At 35.7% G+C, this 12,182-nt stretch overlaps 1 protein-coding gene across 1 annotated transcript in view; it reads right to left on the bottom strand.

The window, feature by feature from the left end:
- Positions 1-655: 655 nt before the first annotated feature.
- Positions 656-12,182, bottom strand: part of LOC107185575 (protein rhomboid-like) — a 175,573-nt gene continuing 164,046 nt past the window's right edge. The window contains exons 5-6 of the mRNA XM_015573285.1: positions 2,920-3,075; positions 656-1,008 (exon numbers count right to left, since the gene is read on the bottom strand). Of these exons, the coding sequence (XP_015428771.1) occupies positions 767-1,008; positions 2,920-3,075 (398 nt within the window). The 3' untranslated portion in view covers positions 656-766. The remainder of the gene's footprint in view (positions 1,009-2,919; positions 3,076-12,182) is intronic.

Below are 12,182 nucleotides of genomic sequence, written 5' to 3'. Positions count from 1 at the left end.
AGCTATCCTCAAGGAGCAAAGATGTCATCAGTTATCCTCAAGGAACAAAGATGTCGCCGACCTTTCCTCAAAGAATAAAGGTGTCATCAGCTAGCTTTCCAAAGAACAAAGGTGTTATCAGCTATCCCCAATGGACAAAGATGTCTTGAACTAGCTTTCCAAGGAACAAAGATGTCATCAGCTATCCTCAAGGAACAAGCATGTCGTCGGCTATCCTCAAGGAATAAAGGTGTCATCAGCTAGCTTTCCAAGGAACAAACATGTCATCAGCTATCCTTAAGGAGCAAATATGTCATCCATCCTCAAGGAACAAAGGTGTTAGCTATCCTCTAGAAACAAAGATGTCATCAGCTATCCCCAAGGGTCAAAGATGTCTTCAGCTATCCTCAAGGAGCAAAGATGTCGTCGGCTTTTCCTCAAAGAATAAAGATGTCTTCAGCTATCCTCAAGGAACAAGCATGTCGTCGGCTATCCTCAAGGAACAAAGGTGTTAGCTATCCTCTTCTGTCCCCGCACTCGAATCGTCTCCCGATCTGCCCACCCATTTCCGTATGTCTAGAAGCCAACACAGGTAATCGTCTCCTGTTTGTCGCGAACTTTCTCACCGGGTCTCGACCCGTAGATCGCGCTTCCAGCATTTATGGTTGTCCCCGACATGTCCACCGCGCGACCACCACCAGCCGCTGCCGTCGTTCGTCCCCGCTGGACCCTGTTCAGCTTCGCGTTACGTGTTTCGTGGTTGCCCGTACGCGAAGCTGACCTCACGTCATGGATAGTCCGGGTGCATCAGATTGTACATAACCGCGAAGATCGTGCAGGCCGCGTACACGCCGAGCGCCACCCACCAGAGCAGTTGCTCGTGCAGCCGTTGCTCGAAATTTTTCAGCACCAGGAGACCGATCGTCAGACCGGCCAGCGCGCCTGTCAGGTGCGCCACGTACGAGACCGGCGGGCCCATTTGTTCTGCTGCGTACCTGTCGTAGATTGCGAACCCCACGTCAGCGCTGGCTGCAAAATCGAAATTAAGAGTTCGTATCAGATCGCTGAGGTTAAACGCTTTTATATGTATTGATAATAGAGGTGTCAAATTGTGTTAAATTTTTCAGTATCAGAAATGATCGTGGTAATAGGAGGAATTTAACAAAGCATGCTTATAGAGAGGGTGAAAATTTAAATTAAGATTTTTTTCAGGTCGTTGAAGTTGTGGTTACCAAATGTACTGATAATGGTGGTGACAAATTGTATTATATTTCCCAGTATCAGAAATGATCGTGGTAATAGGAGTTAATCGACAACGCATGCTTATAGAGAGGGTGAAAATTTAAATTAAGATTTTTTTCAGATCGTTGAAGTTGTGGTTACCAAATGTACTGATAATGGTGGTGACAAATTGTATTACATTTTCTAGTATCAGAAATGATCGTGGTAATAGGAGGTAATCGACAAAGCATGCTTATAGAGAGGATGAAAACTAAAATTAACATTGTTTTCAGATCGTTGAAGTTGTGGTTACCAAATGTACTGATAATGGTGGTGACAAATTGTATTACATTGTCCAGTATCAGAAATGATCGTGGTAATAGGAGGTAATCGACAAAGCATGCTTATAGAGAGGATGAAAACTAAAATTAACATTGTTTTCAGATCGTTGAAGTTGTGGTTACCAAATGTACTGATAATGGTGGCGACAAATTGTATTACATTGTCCAGTATCAGAAATGATCGTGGTAATAGGAGGTAATCGACAAAGCATGCTTATAGAGAGGATGAAAATTGAAATTAAAATTTTTTTCAGATCGTTGAAGTTGTGGTCACCAAATGTACTGATAATGGTGATGACAAATTGTATTATATTGTCCAGTATCAGAAATGATCGTGGTAATAGGAGGTAATCGACAAAGCATGCTTATAGAGAGGATGAAAACTAAAATTAACATTGTTTTCAGATCGTTGAAGTTGTGGTTACCAAATGTACTGATAATGGTGGTGACAAATTGTATTATATTTTCCAGTATCAGAAATGATTCTGGTAATAGGAGGTAGTCGACAAAGCATGCTTATAGAGAGGATGAAAACTAAAATTAACATTGTTTTTAGATCGTTGAAGTTGTGGTTACCAAATGTACTGATAATGGTGGTGACAAATTGTATTATATTTTCCAGTATCAGAAATGATTCTGGTAATAGGAGGTAGTCGACAAAGCATGCTTATAGAGAGGATGAAAACTAAAATTAACATTGTTTTTAGATCGTTGAAGTTGTGGTTACCAAATGTACTGATAATGGTGGTGACAAATTGTAATACATTTTGCAATATCAGAAAGGGCCGTGGTATTGGGAGGTATCCGACAAAACGTGCTTATAGAAAGGGATTACACGTAAGTATGTGTCTAATGCAGTTGAGAGAACGGATTTTAATATAATTCTATTACCACTAAGTAGATTATATTAAGTTATAATTATATGCAATCTCTCTATAAGCACGTTTCGCCGAATCACAATTTTTGTTTCGAGAATACGTTGTATCGTACACGTTAGTGCCAGTATTCGGTTCTTTCGAAATATTGGCAAAACTGAATATTCTGTATTATCTAAACCGAGTTACAAAATTGTAACATTTAAATTTTCAAGCTATGACCATCCTTCACACAAATGATATTTCTGCCAGTTACAACAAATTCATGTTTACAAAACTTTAAAAACTACATGTATATTTTTTCTCTGGAAAACACCATTCCCCGTGGTTTACTTTACCTCTATATATTATTATTGTGACTTACATTTATTATACTTTATCTTGTTTTTTATTATTCAGAAGTATGTGCATTATTGGGTCAATGTCGAGTCATTCTGTATGTGTGAACGTGGCGATAATTGATGAATCGTTAATAGTATATCGGGTATTGTTGAAAGTCTTACCAATCACGAAGATGCCTATTAACCGTACTATGCCGAACTCCATGTTGTTATAGTTAAGGAGCACGTTGGCCAGATGAGCCGCAAGAAGGGCGTAAACGCCCCCGCTGGCGCCAACGAGGTACACGTCCGTGTCGAACACCGAAGTGCCCAGGGAACCTGCGAACGTAACAAGAAAATCCATTGTACATCGTGCTCGGAGAATTTACTCGGGTTACGGTAATACTGTCTTAGGTCTATATATTTAGTCTATATGCCCGTGTTTGCACGCCACTTCTCCCTTAGGGGGTGAACGGCTACGGGATGTTTGAGATTTGATCGAACAAATTTCCGTTGCACTAGAAACAAAGGGTAGGGCCATGTTCCCATATAAAACATTCATTCCACTCTACGCAAAACATTACTATTCTTATGACGAGTAAATATATTCGTGTCATTAAAAGAATGTACGTTATCTCTTCGAGAAAAATTGCTGGAGGTTTCATCGTACGTCTATTATTCAATAGAAAATGGGACTTATAGAAATTGAACAAGGTAGAATAATTATACAGAGAGACCTATCAGTAAACTCTAGAGACTTCAGGATGACACCAAGGAATATGCTTGTCTGTCAATAGTAATGACGTAATATAAAAATCTTATTCTGCATTATATATAGTGCAAGTTAAGCATAAGTAACCGTTCGAGTAGTGGAACTTTCAGATAGTAGAAGGTTCGAATAGCGGAACGTTCGTATAACAGAACGTTTCGATATTACAAGGTTCGGATATTAGAGGGTTCGGATAGTGGAACCTTGGGATAGCATAATTTTGGGATAATGGAATTCTGGGATGGTAGAATTTTCGGATAGTGCAATTTTGGAATAGTGGAAGCTTGCGATAGTGGAACCTTGGGATAGTGGAGCCTTGGGATAGTGGAGCCTTGGGATAGTCGAACCTTGGGATAGTAAAACCTTGGGATAGTGGAATTCTGGGATGGTAGAATTTTCGGATAGTGGAATTTTGGGATACTGGAACCTTGGGATAGTGGAACCTTGGGATAGTGGAATTTTGGGATAGTGGAATTTTGGGATAGTGGAATTTTGGGATAGTGGATTTCTGGGATGGTAGAATTTTCGGATAGTGGAATTTTGGGATACTGGAACCTTGGGATAGTTGAACACTGTTCAGATAGTAGAAGGTTCGGATAGTGGAACCTTCGTATAACAGAAGGTTCCAATATTAGAAGGTTCTGATATCGGAAGGTTCGGATATCGGAACACTGTTCGGATAGTAGAAGTTTCAGATAGTGGGACGTTCGAAAATTACAACGTTCTGATATTAGAAGATTTCTGATATTGGTTGCACGCTTTTGTACTTACGGGAATGATAATGAAATATTAATAGTTGCGTATCATGTGCACGCGAAGGGATATTAATCTCTTGGTTGGCTTGAAACTGGGAGTTATTGGGCGTTTCGCAGACAGACAGACAACCATCGGCTGACACGTGGGAATTTGACCGATTGGCCTACCGGCCCTCGACACCCGGCCAACAAATTACAGGTCGCCGATATCGGGAACGGTGTTGATTACTGTTTTACTATCCTGTCATCGACGATTTTATTTCCATTAACCTGGTCCCATTCCCACCTATATCACCTGTTTCGCCAGCCATTTATAGTACTCTCTAACCACGGTTTTCAACGAACGCAACCTTACATTTTCTGTTTGTTTGTACATCCAAAAAATGTGACTTTTCATAACATTTCTGGGTGGATGTTTATTCATTTATATTAAGTTTTAATATACCAATGTCAATAAGAACTAGTATCCAAAATAACTAATTCCTTATTGGTTGTATTAAAAAACATTTTAATAAATTATATAGCATTTTAAGTGACGCATCGGATGGATACAATTTGATGTGATTATATCTTCTTTTCTTTTTTTAAATATCAAGGGGACCTTGAGTTTTTTCAAGGTCAATGTTTTGTTTTAATACCATCATGTTATAGGTCGTTGAATTCGCTCTTCTTTTGGCAACAACGTGGTTAAAAAAAAGATGCACTAATTTTGAAAAAACTCAAGTTCACTTCGATATTTAGCAAAAAATAAGATATAAAATATCAAATTCATTAAAACGTTTTCTGATACATACAATCAAATAAGTAACGAGTTATTTTACATAGTAGTTATTATTGATTCACCCTGTATATTATTAGCAACATAATAAGATAACTAATACAGGAATTACAGAATTTTTCTCTCGTTTTCATATTTATAAATTAATGTTTAGAATTATGAATTTCCATAAACATCCACAGTCTACTAATAATGAACAACCATTTTCGTAATTACGAATTTCTACAATATTGTCAATTGTCGTTAATTCCAAAAAAGGAATAATCTAAACTAATAGAAGCCATAGTAAATCCACGAATAACCAACTTTACAATAATTACTATAATGATAAAAGTAATAATTCTTGAATAATCATTACAAATATAATTTCATCACAAGACAGGTAAGTAATGAATAATGTGAAATATTAATACAGGAATTTTGCGTTATGGGATTGTTAAATCATTGCTCCTTACTACGTGTCCCCAGTTTCGTCAGGTAGCACTGTATTAGAGGCGGTAATTAGCGAATGGGCTGGCTATCGTTTTGAAAGCTCTCACAACGGGGGGGAAGTGTGCTCGTGGTGCCCAGTCCTATAAACCCTGACAGAACTAGCTGCACAAAGTTTCCTCCGACCGGAAATCGGATATGTGTTACTGTACTAGCAAGGAAACGCATTAGCTTGAGAACAAGCTGACTATTATCCGCTATTAATCGTGAAACAGAACCATAGTTGCCGCAAAATCGATAATTCGCAGGATTACATACGCAGCGAAACAAGTACAACGCGACTGTCTTTCGTTTCAGATACTCGATCCCTAGACGGGAACATAGTACTCTCTCTTTAAGCACGTTTCGTAAAAACCCTTCTATCATCGTCCTCACAATAAAAGTTTAAAAGAAAAATGAAATAAAATCTTAGTTGCTTTAGCCCCACACTTATTTCTATCGTAGTTTGTCCGTAATCTCCCTCGCTCTCTCTATAAGCACGTTTCGTGAACTACCTTATATCATCATCCTCACAATAAAAGTTTAAAAGAAAAATGAAATAAAATCTTAGTTGCTTTAGCCCCAGACTTATTTCTATCGTAGTTTGTCCATAATCTCCCTCGCTCTCTCTATAAGCACGTTTCGTGAACTCCCTTATATTATCGTCCTCACAATAAAAGTTAAAAAAAAAATGAAATAAAATCTTAGTTGCTTTAGCCCCACACTTATTTCTATCGTAGTTTGTCCGTAATCTCCCTCGCTCTCTCTATAAGCACGTTTCGTGAACTCCCTTATATCATCGTCCTCACAATAAAAGTTTAAAAGAAAAATGAAATAAAATCTTAGTTGCATTAGCTCCACACTTGTTTCTATCGTAGTTTGTCCGTAATCTCCCTCGCTCTTTCTATAAGCACGTTTCGTGAACACCCTTGTATCATCGTCCTCCTCAAAATGAAAGTTTAAAAAAAAAATGAAATACAATCTTAGTTGCTTTAGCCTTATTGTCTATAATTTCCTTCAATCTCTCTCTGTAAGCACGTTTCGTGAAAACTCTTGTATCACCATCCTCAGAGTAAAAGTTTAGAAAATGTACTTTGTCACTGAGCTTAGTTTTTTATAGATTTACTTTTTCTTCTTCTTACTCACATTAGCATTTTGTTTACGTACATTATATAATTTGTATCTAATAAAATCATTCTATTGTTCTTTCTTTTTCACTGAATCTTATTTTTTTTAAACTCAGTTTTCTTAGTTGTTTAGCCCCATACGTATTTCTATCGTATAGTTTGTCCGTAATCTCTCTCGCTCTCTCTATAAACACGTTTTGTCGAATTCCTCACATTTCGTATCCTTACTTTTTATTTCCATAATATTTAACTGTAAAATGAAAAAAAAGTCGTCCCGTTTTTAGGTTTCGTCCACGGTTTTCCATAAAAATATTGGCAAAGTTGGATCAACTACTTCAGGAACACCGGCTAAATAGCTCTACTAAAATTTAAGTTCCCATAATAAAGACAGTGATCAGGTTTCGGTGGGGTTGAGGAGACGTCTGTGGCCAACTATGTCGCTTTTGCAAAAATTATCCACTCTTCTCCGTCGTAATTTTAATCCATCTGGCGGGTCAATTAATTTTCAGCTCTATTAATGAAGACCAGGGATAAAGGCGAAACTTAATATTGACGTTATTCGTGGGTCCGCTAACATAGCCAGCTCGACGACCGAGTTTCTCGTCTGCTCTTAAAATCTCTGTTCAATTCGACACTCAAACATGGCGTAGACCGACACTAACGAACTTTTACATAACAACAGAAATACAAATAATAATACAGAAACTTTTTCTAACGATAGGTACTGAAATTTTTTATTTTGTTCTATTTTTAAGTTGCACACCTTTCCATTATTCAAAACAGTTACAAATTTTTTTAATATAAAAAGAAATTGAAATAAGTTTCATCCTCGTGTCTTCTGATATTCAGTTTTTCGGGGTGGAACCACCCCTTAACAATGCTTTCCCAATTTCCTGTATATCTCGAAAACTATGGTAGATATAAAAAAATTGTTGTAATAAAAATTTAATGGCTTCTTATGCTCTATAGAACCGTGTACTTCAATATTTACAAATATGTTTGTTTATTTAATTATTTATTTAAAAAACGAATTTTTAACAATTTTATTATAATTATATAGAGAGCGTGAGATGATATTAAAATTTTATTCTAACAATTTTTTGATACCTACTACAGTTTTCAAGATATACAGGAAAATGGGAAAGAATGGTTTAATTTAAAGAAAGTCGAAGTAAGCATATTTTCGACGATAAATGTAACAGACTGAATAGAATGTAGGAAATCTGTTGTGGTATATGAGGAGTACTGTCCAAACAAAAATGGCGGTCGAAAACGTGTCAAACAATGGTAGTTGCTCAAGATTCAAATGATCGAGACATCATCCGAAGAATCTATAAACCTTTGGAGAATCTATTTTTAATATTTCAGCGATGTTTCTTGGTGCATCTGGAAGATTGAAAATACGAGTCGACGGCTTTCCGTCGATACAGATACTGTAGGAAAGGTCTAGTAGGCGCAGCAGCGACCAGTTACAAAGAGAAGTCGAAAGGAAAGCTCGAATGAGACATAAAAGGTGGGAAAAAAAGTTCGAACCGACCCCGACGGAGTCGAGATTATGAAATTCACTTAAATCCTCGTTAGTGCCTGTAGCTTCGCTCGAAGGCGAGTGGAGGCTGAAAAGAGAAGGGGTGGGGGGTATCGAGGAAAAAAAGAAGCAACGAGAGAAAATAAAATTGGGTCGAGCGAAGTGGTGCGCCCGTGTCTAAAAGAAGTAAGATTTGATGTCTCTGCGATTCGTTGCAATCTTTCTCTCGCGAAAATAATAATCTTTATTAGAACAGAGGCAGAAATAAGTATGCAACGAGATCAAGGAACGGGAGAAATAAATCTGAGGTAGAACGAATTGTATATCGTATAAAGGCTCAGACTATATACAGGGCGAGTCAATAAGAACTACAGTAAATTCTCGATGAGTGTTGAAAGGCTCCTGGACACTGAACATTAAATATCCTATCGCTGTTCTAAACTTCATTCAAAAGTCAACGTTACACCTAGGAAGTTCCCGTTGTCAGAGCCGACGAGCTTTCGAACACTCATCGAGAATTTACTGTACTATCTAAAATAACACGTTACCTATTGATTGTATCAAAAAACCGTTTTAGTGAACTATATAGCATTTTAAGGGATACATTGAATTTATCCCTTAAAAACGTACCATTGTTATTTTCTGAATTAACATGAGCTCATTTCGATTAACATATGGACCGTTTATTTTGAAAGTGGTGCAAGTCCATTTTCCAATTCCATTACATTTTATTTTAGTTTACACTAAATTAAGCATAAATTACGTCATTGACCGTTTATTTTGAAAGTGGTAAGTCCTTTTTTTAAAAAAAATGAGATATGACGTAATTTATGCTTAATTTAGTGTAAACTAAAATAAAATGAAATGGAATTGGAAAATGGACTTGCACCACTTAAAAGTAAACGGTCCATATATACTAAGGAATAATGACTGAAAGTTAACTAATTATTATTATGAAATTACATTAATCAATTGTTATATATTATTTCCTTGAAAGGTTATTCATAAAACAAGACACAAACGATCATTATTGTAATAACAATGTATGTATCATTTGGAACTGGTGTGTGTTAAAAATTCAAAAATCAGTATAAAAATATTAAGTTTATTAAACTATATAATATTTTATGAAAAAATGCAGTACCTATAGTATATAATGAAGTTCAAAGATTTACACACTGATTATAAGAAGAAATCTGTAAGGAGTTTATAATTAACCCTGTCAGACATGGTGGCCACATTTGTGTACATGTAGTTTCTTACAATTTCACGCAAAGCCTTAGGTACAGTGTGTTGCAGACCAATATTTTTCTTATAAATTTAAATGTTTTCATGTTCTGAATGTTTTTAGTAGGTCTAGTGAAATTAGAATTGAATAAGAAACATTTTTTTAACAAAATACCTAAACAGTCTACTGAGTTAAAATCTGTAAACAAATACTTTTTTTTACTGTTAAAAAAAAAGATTCAGGTCTGAAAGGGTTAATATCGATGAAGCGTATAATATGTACAGACGACAGCAAAATTGTTTCATTACTTGTAAAAAAACGTAAGACACCAGCAGCACGGTTTTATCGGGACACTCTGAAGACATTATTGCCAAACGATCCTCCTTTTTCTCCCACTCTCCGCTCTCGTTTACCTTTTCCCAGCAATAGTTTCTTGCAGCCAGAACGCGAGAGCAACAGGTGTAACGAATCGAGTACGAACACCACAACCAATAGCAGAGAGAGAAAAAAAGGTTATGAAGAGAGCGCTGATGCTCGTATCGCCCTACGAAGATCGTGTATAACACGCGTGCTTCGCGAGAACAGAGCTTTTTTGTAGCCGTTCTATTTAATGGAGAGATCCATAAGATAACGATTTGTTACAAGGATAATAAATTGCATATTATTTATATTAATTATAGAAAATATTTCCTGACAAAAAGTTTAGGCAGTTATATTTTTAAAAATAAAATTTACTATTATAAAATTTCATATAAATATTATTTTACAGAATTTAAAATTGTAATTTACAAATTTACGACAATGAAAAAATTTTCAAAAATCTAAAAAATATTTTTGGTTCACCCAGTTGTAAAAATTTCATTGATTCCACAGAGCTTCGAGAATTTAATACCATGATTTAGAAATTTAAGACGTTTTAAAAGTTACAAACATCTTCAAAATTTCAAACGGTTTTAAAATTTCAAAGTATATTTTAGTTCACCCGACTGCAAAAATTTCATTTGTTCCACAAAGCTTCGAGAATATAATACTATAATTTAGAAATTTAAGACGTTTCCAAGGTTTCAGACATTTCCAAAATTTCGAAAGTTTCACAAGCTTCAGAAGTTTTAAAAACATTTGTGATTCACTCAATTACAAGAATTTCATTCCTTCCACGAAGCTTCAAAACCTTTAAAAGTTTCAAAAGTCAAAATGTCTTTATTATTACAAGGAAAATTACTTTTATCTTACATACATTTTAAAGATTTCATGTTATTCCAAACAACTTAAGTCCAAAGTTATAAATTCATATACTAAATTGTCATCTTACAAAAATTTCAAACATTTCACGTTGTTCCAAACAACTTAAGTCCAAAGTTTTAAATTAATACACTAAATTGTCATCTTACGAAAATTTCAAACATTTCACGTTGTTCCAAACAACTTAAGTCCAAAGTTTTAAATTCATACACTAAATTGTCATCTTAAACAAATTTTAAAGATTTCACGTTGTTCCAAACAACTTAAGTCCAAAGTTTTAAATTCATACACTAAATTGTCATCTTACAAAAATTTCAAACATTTCACGTTGTTCCAAACAACTTAAGTCCAAAGTTTTAAATTAATACAATAAATTGTCATCTTACAAAAATTTCAAACATTTCACGTTGTTCCAAACAACTTAAGTCCAAAGTTTTAAATTCATACACTAAATTGTCATCTTAAACAAATTTTAAAGATTTCACGTTGTTCCAAACAACTTAAGTCCAAAGTTTTAAATTCATACACTAAATTGTCATCTTACAAAAATTTCAAACATTTCACGTTGTTCCAAACAACGTAAGTCCAAAGTTTTACATTCATACACTAAATTGTCATCTTACAAAAATTTCAAACATTTCACGTTGTTCCAAACAACTTAAGTCCAAAGTTTTAAATTGATACACTAAATTGTCATCGTACAAAAATTTCAAAGATTTCATGTTGTTTCGAGCGTATACACTGAATTTCCCTCCGTAACTGCATAGCTGTGTGTTCCACGTTACATGCCCATGTAGGAACGAACACTATAAGGACGAGGGATGGGGGCATAGGAAAATACAGAGGGATAAGGAAACGAATAAAGGCGGAAGAAGGGAGTCGCGAAGAAGGGCGATGCGTTTCGTATTGGCCGGGACAAGAAAATAGAGAGCGCATTTAGAAAGGCGAGCGCAGGCATGTCGATGCATTCGTAAAGAGGTACGCGGAGATAATGGAACGGGACAGCGTGGATATCTTGGAACGAGAACGGGAATGGTGTTTTAAGGTCTGGGGGGAAATTATACGGCGGATGCATCTGATTAAGCCCGGGAGAAATTTATCGGGAGATTGATTTTATCGAGAATCGAAAAAATTCTGCATAAATTCCATTCGCGAGACTGTCTGACCATTATCTTCTTACGCAGAAGTTTCTCTATGCAGAAAGCAGACAAATTAGAAAATTTTGTAGAGAAAAATAATTTGTCTAAACAAAATTTCAGAATTGTGTAAGATAATTTGTATACAATAAAGTCGGGTACATAAAAAGTGCAGAAACGCCTTTTAAGATGTTCACGCTGTCAGGGGAGTTGCTGATCACAGAAAAAAAATTGTCATCAAGGTTATTGCACCATATAAATATTTCAGTCACAAGGCACGGGTCTAAAGAGACCCAACGACTATTAATAAAGGAAACAGTTAAAGCGATAGATTTGAATAGAAACAACGGAAAACATTTGTCTTTCATTCAGACGTACAGGTTCGACGGCGCAGACCTAACCTAACTTTCCGGGGTTA

The sequence above is a fragment of the Dufourea novaeangliae genome, unplaced genomic scaffold (assembly GCF_001272555.1).
Source record: "Dufourea novaeangliae isolate 0120121106 unplaced genomic scaffold, ASM127255v1 scaffold48, whole genome shotgun sequence".
Lineage (NCBI taxonomy): Eukaryota > Metazoa > Arthropoda > Insecta > Hymenoptera > Halictidae > Dufourea > Dufourea novaeangliae.
This window is presented reverse-complemented; position numbering and strand designations above follow the sequence as displayed.